General features: G+C 41.1%; 1 protein-coding gene across 1 annotated transcript in view; it reads left to right on the top strand.

The window, feature by feature from the left end:
- slc37a2 (solute carrier family 37 member 2) overlaps nucleotides 1–13,656 on the top strand; it is a 29,686-nt gene that overhangs the window by 4,624 nt on the left and 11,406 nt on the right. The window contains exons 3-12 of the mRNA XM_033650090.2: nucleotides 776–866; nucleotides 1,591–1,669; nucleotides 1,769–1,904; nucleotides 5,472–5,548; nucleotides 6,918–7,084; nucleotides 7,715–7,752; nucleotides 7,852–8,001; nucleotides 10,797–10,887; nucleotides 11,010–11,072; nucleotides 12,615–12,700. Coding sequence (XP_033505981.1) covers nucleotides 776–866; nucleotides 1,591–1,669; nucleotides 1,769–1,904; nucleotides 5,472–5,548; nucleotides 6,918–7,084; nucleotides 7,715–7,752; nucleotides 7,852–8,001; nucleotides 10,797–10,887; nucleotides 11,010–11,072; nucleotides 12,615–12,700 — 978 coding nt within the window. The remainder of the gene's footprint in view (nucleotides 1–775; nucleotides 867–1,590; nucleotides 1,670–1,768; nucleotides 1,905–5,471; nucleotides 5,549–6,917; nucleotides 7,085–7,714; nucleotides 7,753–7,851; nucleotides 8,002–10,796; nucleotides 10,888–11,009; nucleotides 11,073–12,614; nucleotides 12,701–13,656) is intronic.

Below are 13,656 nucleotides of genomic sequence, written 5' to 3'. Positions count from 1 at the left end.
AGTAACCACAGAGGTGAGAGAAGTAAACAATTGCTTTCTTTTATTTAATGTTTATTTGTATAGGGACAAGTATGTTGCATATGTAAATGCCACACACCACAGCATATAAAGATACAAAAGTCAAGCTACAGATAGTCCAATTTCAGTCGGACTAAGCCAATAATTCGAATTTCTCAAGCTGCATGTATACGTACTGTCTGAAGTAGCTGTCCGTTAGTCACTCACTCTACAGTGGGAAACAGCACTTAAAAATGAAGCTCTGTGCTGGAAATTCACTGTACTTAAAAATAAAGAATGTTTTTTAAAAACTAAACGTGTTTGCAAGTCACTTGCGGTCCATTCAGAATGGACCCGCAACGCACTTTTGGAGCGTGACCCACCAGTTGGGAACCAGTGCTTTAGATAATTTGATCAAAAGCGATGGATGGATGGATAGATATGTGGATAGATAGATAGATAGATAGATAGATAGATAGATTTTATTTATTTATTTATTTAACCTTTAATGTAACCAGGCAAACCTGGCCCAGACAGGCAGCAGCATCAGTTCAGACAGCATAGAACAAAAATACAGAATAAAAATATACAGCTCTAAAACAAACAACACAAAACACTTAATGACATTACTACTACTACTTTAAACAGAGCCAGCCGACCTGAGCATACAGGATACAGTGATGTGTAATAATACTAATATCTAAACATTTGTGGTGCTGAGAGTTAAGGCTGATTGGTTTCACCTTTTTCCTTCCATGTGTTTCTGTCTGATTCTCAGAGTGAGCTGCACAGAAACTGTTCCTCAGTCATTCGACCAGCAGACTTAAACATTACCAATAATGAGACGTGGTGTGACTGGGCACCTTTTGGTAAGTAAATATCACACAACAAACAAAACACTGGCACTTACAGATCATTTATTGTCGACAAAACAGAAACGAACACATTACAGCTCAAAGGTCAAAGACTGTCTATGCTTAGTATTGGTCGCTGAGAGTAAAAGTTGTGAACCTCAACATGTAGGCACGATATGGATATTAAGGTACAGGTTCTGTTCTCCCATCATCACAAGGTTAATTTAGCAGTGTGAGTCCCTGGCTCAGTCACGCATTTCAACAAACACAAGTGGTTGTGTTGGTGGGTGGGAAGCTGTCGAGGGCTCTTGATGCTGCACAACTCTTACTAGTTGATATAACGTGCAGAATTCTGATGAGGAGTGGGATAGGATTTGTAAGAACGTTAAAACAGTGTCGAAGACCGTGAGGGTACGATGTCCTATAAACTGCTGGGGCAAATACTGCCGTGCCTGACATGGGCTACACTGTGGGATTTGCATGTTTGTCTGTGCATTGACAAAAATATGTATTTGTTATGTACTTCCTTGTTTTGCATATGATGGAGTGTATTTTTGTTGACAACTAGGCCACTTGTGTATGTGGTGATGATGAGTTGTGGGGTTTAGGGTGGGGGGTTCATTTATATTTTGTGATGCATAATGTCATGTACTTTGTCTATAATTATTTAAAGAAAAACATCCATAATTCTAAACGATGACATAGAGGAAGCTAACAGATTTATCTGTCGTCTCTCCAGACCAGGACAACTACCAGACTCTGTTTGGGGTCTTGGATAACTCCTTCCTGGTTGCCTACGCCATCGGCATGTTTTTCAGGTTTGTATGTTCTGTTGCCTGCAGACTTGGCTATGTTTTGTCTCTGAATGTGTGTATGTGTGTGTCATGTTGAGTCATAATCATGTCTTGTGTTCACAGTGGGATATTTGGCGAGCGCCTGCCTCTTCGGTACTACCTGAGTTTTGGGATGTTGACGAGTGGATTGTTCACATGTCTTTTTGGCCTCGGTTACTACTGGGGCATCCACTCATTAGGGTACTATGCCTTCATCCAGGTAAAGACACACTATGACTAGGGCCCCTTTTACACATGCAGTCTATCCCTGAAATGTTCAGGAACATTTCAGGGATAGTATGGGGTCCTGTGTGAATGGGAGCAGGGATCAATATTCAGGGAAATCTATACGACCAATTTTCAACCTCATGACCTGGTAACATTTCAGAAAAAATGCTGGTACGACTGTGTTGTGAATGAAAGCAGTAACATTGCAGGACAAGCACCTAAAGGCTTGCGCTCCATTTGATGAAAGACACTTGTACGTATGACGTAATTTGAATCCCATGAATCAAATGTCTGTTCTCTGAATATGAAATACATTACAAGAACACTGCCACCTGGAGTTGACAGTGGTTCTGTGAATGTCTGCTGTCAGTCAGCCTGGTGAAGGCAATTCGGCCGACCACTGCTGATGACAGACAGCTGCCTCTGTGGACGAAAACTCCAAATGCAGGTTGGAGTTGGTGTAGGTATAAAAAAGTATCTCCACAGTGACGTCACACTTGGAACCACATTGCACAACAAAATATGACGTTGTCCGTGACGTCCTGAACGAAAAGTTTCGAGCAACACCGTTTTCTCACGGAAATACATAATTTCTGTCGAGACTTTCATTAAGAGTGTCAAGTGCTCTACCACAGATCAGGTTTCATGGCGGTTTGTTCATAGACACATATGAATTATTCACATGTGTAAGTAAAGAGTTATAGATTAAGAAATGCACATTTTTATATTTCTCTGCAGACCTGTCCATATCACTGGGTTTAAAAACATTGATAGTGTAAACAAAACTCAATTTAGGGCTGTACCCAACTCAGAATAAATTGACTATATGAAGCTGTCGTGTAAAAGCTGTTCCCTTGATGGAGAGGGCATTGTGTATAGCTGATGATTCTTCTCTGTTTATTTATTTTCTTTCTGAAGCTACTGTAAGTACTGGTTTTTAACTGTAACTGACAGATCATCTATTTCTTCCAATTATTAGTGTTTTGAGAGAGGGGGAGGTAAAATAAGATTGTTTTCTTTCCCTGCTCCTCTTCGGTCATGCAATGTGTATTAGGGTTGCTGTGATCGTGAATCTGATTGCTGTGCATGGACATAAGCGGAACAAAAAAAAAGAAAGAAGGATCAAAACAGTTTCGTTTTTGGGTGTGTTTTTTTTCTTTTTTTTTTCCCTTCTATATAAACGTTTAAATTTTGAACAGGGCCCAGCTGGACATTTAGCGTGACGGTCGCATTCATTTAATATAGTAAACAAGCTAACGGCGCTAACGATGGTTCGGTGATGTGCAACAACATTTTTTGCCCACACCAGATATCAGAGAAAAGCCAGAGACTGTGTCATATTAAATATCTGTGAGCTGTAAATTCACCACTTCTAAGCAGAAGAGAAACGATAATGTTTCCTCGCAGCCTTATGGTGCAAAGTTTCTCTTCCTCTGTGCCGCTGCATCACGTTCACAGCTGTCTGTATCAAAGAGCAGCATCTATGCCAAGAACACTCACTCTGCAGCAAAATCTGGGGACCAAAACATCCCCAGAAACACACTGCAAAAAAAAGAAAAGACTGCTTAACTTGAAGCAGTTGACTGAGGCATCTCCGACTGATGATTTGAATTGACTCTCAAAGGGCAGCTCTAACTCAGTGATCATCAGAAGAAACTAAAGGTTGATGATTATTTGTTGCTTTCTTTTAGAGTAAAGAGAAGTTTAATTCGGTACACGTACTGGTTTTGGCACATCTAGCTTAGCATAAAGACTAGAAGCAGGGGAAACAACCACCCTGGCTCTGTCCAACCTCTAAAACTTACTTTTATCTTGTTTGTTTGAGCCGTACACAAACAGAAACATAAAAACAGTTTGTGGTTTCAGGGGAAGTTACTTGGTAGCTGGGCAGCATGTACAGCTTCACAGTTATGGTACTATCATGCCTCAGCAGAGACCAACAGCTGTGCTCACTGACCGTATCTGGTAACCCACACCATAGCTGGAGACGCTGCACAGAAGTTCTGCCTGACTGGATAAGCTAACGTTTGTCACAAATTAACTACAGCACATAATTTCCCTTAAAGCTGTTGTAAAATGGTTGTTTTTCTGTTTCTGTTTGTGCATGGATGTTAATTCACCTTCTGAAAGAGAGCAAATATTTCCCCAAAAACCTGTTGAACTAAAACTAGTCCTTTAAACACTGTTAGTTTGTGTGCATCCTTCTGCCCTCCCGTCTTTGTTAAAGTTTGAAATGTACCTTCAAACCTCTTACAGAATCATAAAGCTTTGAGCAGCTCTAACCACCCTCTCGTCCAGTTTCCGAAGCAGAACTACGGCATACAACAAAATCACATTAGGAGAGAAAGAGGGAAGCACAAAGATAAGATGTTACTGCTGACTCGTTCATCTACACCAACACACTCACACAGCCAGGTTTCATTAGTCGCTGAACTCTGTAGTAAATGTGCATTGGTTCCTCATTGCCTCAGTGCATGTGAAGGCACTTGTCAGAAGAGATATGTTTCACTTCAGTCTTTTTCAGAAGTACCTTTGGCCAATAATAACCACACACACACACACCCTGCATGATCAGATTTTAGCTGTGTAAGAGTTGGTTTACCTTATAAACAAGTGAAGACACCAGTTTTGGACACTAGCTACTTTCCCTTTCCGTGTTTTAAGGCTGCAGCCTTTATTATATATATTTTTTGCCAGTTTACTCGTTTAGTCTCTAAAATGTTGGAAAACTGTGAAAGATGCAGATGAGACTTGTTTATCTTATCCAAAAACTAAATGTATTGACTGGAAACAGAGATTTTTATGACGACAAAAACCACTTAGATTCTTTCTTTCTTTCAGATTTTTGAAGTTTTTTTTCTGTAGATAAATTTCAGTGCTGTTAAAGCTGCACTTGACTGATCCAAAAGTCTGCTGTAATGGTGCATGTGCACTTTAGTAAGTTAGAATCTACTCTGTAATGTAATTGTGAAGTGTCAGATGAGCCTCACACCATCACATGACCGTCTCCGGGAGTCACATTCCCAACCCATAGGAAACTATAATTAGAACTGGTACACATGCTATAAATATTAAATCAACGTTACACTCATTTAAATTAAAATGAGATTATGAGGTGTAAAACAGTCCTCTTTGAAATAATAGAGCTCAAAATACAACACATAAATCCTGAAAAGGAGATTTCTTAAAGACGGAAGTTGCTTTATGTTTATTGTACTGATTAATAATCCTTTTACCCCATTACAGGTGTGATCACTGTGAGCTCTGTGGGTGGGTACACACCTTATTTATCATATGTTCCATTTGAAAAAGCAGAGATCTCACAGTAGCTCAGTCAGGCTTTCCTCACACACATATCACATGACTCACAGCTGCATCATATGACTGCAGGAGTGTGTCTGGGCTTGTGTCGGTTTGGTGTGGGAATGTTAAGGTGTAGGAATGGTGTGCTCACTGGTCTCCTCTCAGTCTCCTCATTATGTAGAGTTCGCAGGGTCGTACCAGACTTAAGAGGCTTTAATGCATTAAGTTAACACCGGCTGTTTGCTTCATTCTGCAGGTCATGAACGGGCTGATGCAGACCACCGGTTGGCCAGCAGTGGTGGCATGTGTCGGCAACTGGTTCGGAAAGGGGAAGTGAGTACTGAGCGATGTGCAGCGGGGACGCAGTCCTGCTGACAATGCAGCATTGGATGCCTTTTTTTGAAACTGGCTGACTCACACATGCACATTTGTCACGTTTTGACAGCACAGTGAGACTCAGGCTTTGATTTATCTCAGACCGCAAACAGCAAATCCTGTATTTCATATATCTAAACTGCCCCTCATAGATACACCGTTCAGACAGCAGAGAGGACTACTCTGTATTTTTTGAATGGTGTTCCTTGCTTTTAGTTTCCAGAAAGTCCTCTTTACAAAAGCTTTTATTTTGTATGAAAAGTTTATTTTGGGGACAGTTCGGAACGATTCCATTGGTACCATCCATAACTCTTAACTGTGGAAACAGAAAAAAAAGTATATGGCACTGATCTGAACCAAACGGTACTGCTCTGTGGAAACGGGGCTAAAGTGTGTGCAGATTTAAACAGGAACATGTTTCTGTTTCAGTATCAAGTGCACAATAATGTCTGTAACAAGCTGGAATTAACAGGCAACGTCTGTCCTCACGTTAGAAACAGAAGTTTGGCCTCATGTTGGGACTGGATCAGATAAATACCATGTTAACTTTGAGACCTTACTCCTCACCCTTAAGGCCATCCACAGCCTAGCTCCTCTGTACCTCTCCGAACTCTTCCACATCCACACCCCCACCCTGTCCCGCTAGCCTGCCTGACCACCATGGGGTCTAGAGCCTTCAGCCGCTCTGCCCCTCGCCTTTGGAATTCCCTCCCACCGCCCCTAAGGTGACCCTGAGTGTCTTGAAAGGCGCCTGTAAATAAAATGTATTATTGTTAGAATATTAGAATGAAAGAAATGTTTTTTCTAAAATGTTAAACTACTTATTTAACGTGGCTGACGACTGATAGAGCCCTGCAGGGATAACACTTTTTTAGGCCAAACCAGAGGTTTACATCGCCCTTGTTCCCTCGACAAATAGCCCGGGGGTATTATTGCAGAAAAAAAGCTGTGTGGCAAACAAACCTTTATGATTCTTGCACATTTTGTTCAGCAAGATAATCTTCACAAATGAGCACAATTTGTGGGATTTTTAATAAAATATATATTATATAATATAATATATATAATAAATATATACGTCAGCACGTCATCTGTATCGGCCGATATCGGCTTTAAGATGAACTAAAAAGATCAGCTAAGGTGCCTTTTCTTAATTTGGACAATGAATGAATATTACATACCCTGAAAATAATTTTATTTCATCTGCTGGTGGGTCATCACGATAACAGCATGCATGCATAATATGATGTTAAATAGATGTTGCAGCAGTGTGAAGAGAAAAGAGAAGTGCTCATGGCCTGTTGTGTGCTTGTGTTTTGATCATCAGGCGTGGCTTTATCATGGGTGTGTGGAACTCCCACACCTCAGTGGGAAACATCTTGGGCTCCCTCATTGCAGGAGCCTTCGTGTCCACGGCATGGGGAATGTCCTTCATCGTCCCTGGACTCATCATCGCCTCCACGGGCATCCTCTGTTTCTTCTTCCTGGTTGAGAGTGAGTTTCTGTTCATCAGAGAAACACATACACACACACACAAAGCACACAAAGCACACAAAGCACCAAGCATCAGACAGTTTGATGTTGGATCAATTTGGATCACAAATTTGCTCTTGTGAAAACTATGGCGCCTGAACGACTGGTGTAAATCCGAAGAGTTCATTTATCTGGAGTGTGTTTCTCTGAGCAAATCACAGACACGCCTGCACTTACAGGATCGTGCTTGACCTCGTGTTTGTAATGCAAAGTCCTTTCAGCTGCTGTAAGTTTAAAGGTTGATGTTTAACTGACCTACAGCTCATTCAGAGTGAGCCTTCAGCTCTGTCTGGCCTCCCAGCTGCTTTTTGTATCACTGATTGATGTATGGATTTTATTTTATTTTTTTCTAGGGCTGTCGTAGTTCATGGTTTAATAACATGTTAATGCAAATTCCTATAAAAATCTAAAAAAAATCAGATGCACAATTAACAAGACTTTGAGACTTGTTTAGTCTGGCTTCACACAAAGACAATATGAAATATGTCATATTTACATGTCGTATCTTGCTGTCGTTCAGATGACACCTCCTGTCAAACCTGAATGTTGCTTTAAAGTCCTCAGCTGCATCTTCTCCTCTCCTTTATTCAGAACCTGAAGACGTCAACTGCACTCCTCCTCAGCACCACGTGAGTTAAAGCAGAAACATTTATCTCTCTAGTTCACCTGTAACAAGACGAATTCATCACACGTGTGTCTGTGTGTGTGTGTGTGTGTGTGTGTGTCAGAGCGGACAGGAGAATGGCGAGACGGAGCCCGTGGTGCACAACCCGTCCCATATTGACAAAACCGACAACGGTGCCATCACCAGAGAGCCTGTGGAGCCTATAGAGGAGCACACGGAGGCCATCAGCTTCTGTGGGGCTCTCAGTATACCTGTGAGTGGAGACAACTGTTTTATACCATCATGTATACACCGATCAGCCGTAACAATAAAACCACTGACCGGTGAAGTGAACAACATCGATCATTTCATTACAGTGCAATGTTCTGCAGGGAAACCTTTGGTCCTGGTGTTCATGTGGATGCCTACGTACTCCACCCGCCTAAATATTGTTACAGACCAAGTACCCCCACTTATTGCATCAGCACCCCCGATGACAGTAGCCTCCCAGCAAGGCAGTTCCATGCCACACCACAAAAACTGCGCAGGAATGTTCCAAGAAAGATGACAAAGAGCTTTAGGCATCAATCTAGCTTTCACATTCCCCAGATCTCGATCTGATCGAGCATCTGTGGGACAAACTGGTACCCCAAAGGTCCTTTGTCCGGGCCTCGACAGGTCAGGGCCAAGTCTGATCTATGGTGGAGCCTCTGACCTGTCGAGGCATGGAGACAGGACCTCTGGGGGTGTCCTGTGTTGTCTGGCACCAAGGCGTTGTCGACGGATCCTTTGAGTCCTGTGGGTTGCAAGGTGAGGTACGGGCATGCCCAGTGGATGTTTGATCAGATTGGGATGTGGGGAATTTGGAGGCCAGGTTGACACCTTGAGCTCACGTCCCCTAGACCATTCCTGAGCAGTTTTGTGGTGTGACATGGTGCATTGTGCTGCTGGGGGGCAGAAGATCATTGCGCTGTAACAAAATGATCAATGTTACTCACTTCACCAGCCAGTAGTTTTAATATAAATATTCTTTAACCATCAGATGTCTTTCTTGTTTGGTTTGAAAGTGCTGAATTATTAGTATGGTATCTCACCATAATGATAATGTATCTTATATTCAGAGTTTGTGTGGTTTAAAAGATGTCAAGCTATTATGAGCAGGATTTAAAAATTCTTTATTGTAGCACCCTCTAGTGGCGGCATCAGGAATCACGCGTTCAAATTAGTATAATTAAATTTTTTTCAGAATAAAATGTATACAACTTGATAACTGGTCTTACCACATAAGAAGATAGACCCACAGTTCCTTTAATGCTGATTAGAGAAAAAAGATTTACAAAATTCAGCTTAATAAGGTTTTTTAAATTCAATCTCAGCTTTTTTAATTCTGTCTGAACACTGAACGCATCGACAGTTTCTTGAAAACAAGAGCACCAACACTTTTCTCTGAAGATTACTGCTATATTTAACCATCTATCCATCAATCCATCCATCCATCACTTTTCATCTGCTTATCCGGGGCCGGGTCGCGGGGCTGCATGTTTAGCAAAGCACCCCAGACGTCCCTCTCCCCAGCAACACTTTCCAGTTCCTCCTGGGATATGTAATACCTCCAGCGTGGTCTGGGTCTGCCCCGGGGCCTCCTACCAGTGGGACGTTCTCAAGACATCTCTAACAGAAGGCGCCCAGGAGGATCCTGATCAGATACTCGAACCACCCCAACTGACCCCTTTCGACGCGAAGGAGCAGCAGCTCTACTACGAGCTCCCTCTGGATGTCTGAGCTCCTCCCCCTATCTCTAAGGCTGAGCCCAGACACCCCATCGAGGAAATTAATTTTGGCCGCTTGTATCCACAATCTCATTCTTTCGGTCACTACCCAGAGCTCATGACCATAGGTGAGGGTTGGGATGTAGATGACCCATCAACAATTATATATATTTATACTATAACAGGGGTGTGCCACAGTGAAAGGAAATTATGACACAGTTATTAAATATAGCAGTAATCTTCAGCAGAAGTGCCACATTGAACAGCAACTGCTGCGTATAATCAAGGGAGACGATGGGCGTTTTTCGCAGCAGATATTTTGACATGTTACAGCAAGAAAAGCACAGGAGTAAATAATAAAATAAATGATGGCTGAATTTCAACTACCTGCTTCAGTTTCCGGGTCCTGGTATTGTGCGTGTTCGCTCACTGTCACAGTGACCACCTTTACCTGCACAAAATAATACATTTTTTGCCCTTATTCCAAATAAGACAATTTTCCTACTTAGCTGTTAACATGTCCACTGAAAAAGAATATATTTCCATCTACATGCAGCTGTGCATACTCTGATTAACGTGGCCTAACATGTCGTTTATCACGTCAAAATACGGAAAAGTGGAACAGCTATCACCTGTGCCATTTTGCTTCTTTGCATCAAAATAGGATTTTCTCAGAGTTTCCTACAGGTGGCAGACTTGTTCAACCGTGTAAACACAGCCTCCCTCTGTCATTCCCTCACCCACCCTCTAGAAAAGGTCCACGTTAAGAATATAATACACATATGCTTCCACACACATACACATATAAATACACTTACATCACCCGTATCAAATTCTGCCATATTTGGAATATAACATGTTAATATAACCAGTGTCACGGCTTACTTATCATAAATGTTAATGTAACACCTGTGCTTCTCCGAATACAACAAGTCAAAATGTCTGCTGTGAGAAGGGTCTGATATTAGATCATTTGGGTTTTACTGAGGTAAAGCTCCTGCACAGCTGCTCTGTAATGAGACAAAATGAAACACATTTTTATTTCCCGTAATGAGAGGTAATGTCAAAAAAGTATTGTTTTTATATCAATATTGAATTTCAAGTATCAGCATTTGATATATGATCCCCTGTCATGTCAAACTGTGGCATTTAATAGGATTGTTTTCATTTGCTTTTCTCATCTCCCTGGCTGTGTGTCCCAGATGGTTGATTATAAATTACAGCTCTGTCATAATGAAAACATTTGGAGGTGATGAACGCCTCCCGCAGAGTTTACATGGTGTTTTTATGTCTCACACAGGGAGTGGTGGAGTTCTCTCTCTGCCTGCTGTTCGCCAAGCTGGTCAGCTACACGTTCCTCTACTGGCTTCCTCTCTACATCTCAAATATTGGTCAGTATTAAACACACATTCATGATTTTTGTTTTTGTTTTAGAATATCACACATCTGGTTTTGTTTGATCCACTTCATTTAAAGTCTTTCGTTAAATGTTTGTTTTGTTTTTAATTCACAGCACATTTTCAGGCCAAAGAGGCAGGAGACTTGTCGACACTATTTGATGTGGGAGGAATTGTGGGTAAGCTTCAGCCTCGACCAATCAAAATTTGATTTGCCAGGGTATTTATGAGGGAAGAAAGTTGAGGTGGGCATATTGTGATCCATGAGACTAGATATTGTCTTAGAGTTTGATATCTTAATTTCATAAGTGATATGATTAGACACGAATTCCCGCTGGGCTGCGCAATGGACGCAACGCGAATGAAGCAAATATGCGAATTGAGCGGCGTGAATGAAGCAAGTAGCATGATTTCACATCATACGCTTTTTCACTAGTTTTTATTATTAAGTACAAACTTACAGAAATTTTTCAATACTTTAAGACTTAACTGTGTCGATACAGTGGTTTACAAAATATGCAACACAAATCGAAACGTAATCCTCAAATACAGAGTTCAGGAAAATAGTTTCCAGGCATTTCTGATCATCATGTATGAAGACATTTTGCAAATAGCTTGAGTTCAATCTTCCCTCCTTCGGTGTGAGGCGTAACCTTTAGATATTTACATCTATGAATAAAGTGTTCGCCCAGCAGAATCAAATTGTTTATTACAAACTCCAAATTTTTCAGCTTTAATTGACATCACAATTAAAGGGTTTATCATTATATCTTTAGACTGAAGCCAACTCTGAAACACAAGCCCAAATTCCTGTACAGGCTGAAGAAAATATGTTCAACCATCTCAACATACTTTTTCACTAGAGTTGAAAAATCGAAACTTCGTGCCGCGATAGTCAACCAGCATTGAGACGTTATGCCGAAGATGGTGGAAGTTCATTCATCAATTCAGTGATTTCACTCGTGTATGATGCGGATTATTCGCGCGTATGAAGCAAGTCAACACAAAATATTCTAGCGTTCAAATGCGTTTGGTGTGAACACAACAGAACATAACCTGAGCAGACAGATCAATTCAATCCAAGCGTGACTGCTCATCTGTAATAACTCCTAAATATAGTGTTTTAATTAAAAAAAAATATTGCACTTTTTGGGAAAAACAAGGTTTGAAATTGCACCACTTGAAAGCTTTAATTTAATTTTTCAAGGGAAACTGAAACCACATACATTCAGATAGATGGTTTTCAAAGTAAAATATCAGTCAGGTACAATAAATATAAAATCAGTGCTGTAAATTTAGTGGTATTTAAATTTGAGCATAAAGTTTTCAGTAATGGTTCAGTTGCACAATTAGGCATTCAGTTGCTTTGCTGCTTGAAATTTAAGAAGGTTCTATATTTGTTTCGACTGTCTTCAGCTTAATCTTGTCACTTGTTGATAATCAATATATCTAACACCTGAGTGGATCAAAGCAGACTCTGTCAGCTCTGATCATGTGAAGGAAGAAGGAAAATGTCTAATTAACCTCATGTCTGTTAGTCTGTTTGTCCCTGGATCCTGCTTTACGTTTATTAGTTATTATCAGTCTTTCAACATGTTGTCTCCCTCCCCAACATCATGTTGTAACTAAAAACATGAAGTTAAAATAGTCTAACAGATGAATATCATCACAGTGCTGCAGGAGGACAAACACTCTGACTGCAATGTTCTGTGTGTCTGCAGGAGGCATCCTGGCGGGCCTTGTGTCTGACTACACGGGAGGGAGAGCGACAACTTGCTGCGTCATGCTGCTCGCTGCTGGTCCAATGGTGAGTGTCATCCAATGAATCTTTATTGACAGCACTGTTGTTGACACATTTACAAGGTCACCCGTTTTTACAAGTGGCTCCGTGGCTTCATTCCAAAGGTTAGCCTGTATGTGTTGAAAGGATGAGGCCAACAGCATGTTATTCCGTAACTTCTGCACCTCCTCTTGTTGTCAAGCTTCAGAAAATTAAGCCCATGATGGCCAATCACAGGTCATTTCAGAGAGAGGGCGTTCTTATCGGTTGTTCTACAAGCGCAGATGCTCGTGCACATGACAGATGTTTAATTTTTTGGCAATTTAATGGCAGAGAATCCTGCAGAGAAAATTGCTGTTCCAGCACTGACAACACCTCTAAACTGCAAAGCAACCCAAAAAAAGAAGATTATTTATATAAAAGAGAGTCAGACAAAAAATGCAATAAAAAGTGTCTGTGAAGACTTTCAGCGATTAAAAGAAAATGTTGCTAAAAGTTTAGCTTTTTGCTAACCAGAGCTAAAGGCTAACAGCTGCGGCTAATTAAAGTCTATGTAGCTAGCTAGAGCCTCGAATCACTGTATGTCATCACAAACGGATTTACAGGCCGGACGTTCAGTCAGGCCCGCCATCTATGGGGGGGGGGTCAAATGGTATAGATGACCCCGGCCCAAGGCCAAGGGGGGCCCATGAAAAGGTCTATGGTTGATCCTTGAATGAAGTACAACAATTTACTTACTGACTAAAATCACTGACAATACAAGTTAAATGTATTTTCATGATAAATAAATGTAATTTTATAATTAAAACACATTTCAACGTGCCATCTGATACTTACGAGTGCCGCTAATGTAAACGTGTCAGTCAGAATGTCCTGCCAAAACTCAAGGGCTCCCTCCTTCAAGAAAAGTCAAGGTACAGACAGAATGAGAAAATGAAAGGAGCAGAGAGGTGATAGTCAAATGTCTGCAAAAATGTGAAGAA

This window comes from Epinephelus lanceolatus, chromosome 11, assembly GCF_041903045.1.
Source record: "Epinephelus lanceolatus isolate andai-2023 chromosome 11, ASM4190304v1, whole genome shotgun sequence".
NCBI lineage: Eukaryota > Metazoa > Chordata > Actinopteri > Perciformes > Serranidae > Epinephelus > Epinephelus lanceolatus.
This window is presented reverse-complemented; position numbering and strand designations above follow the sequence as displayed.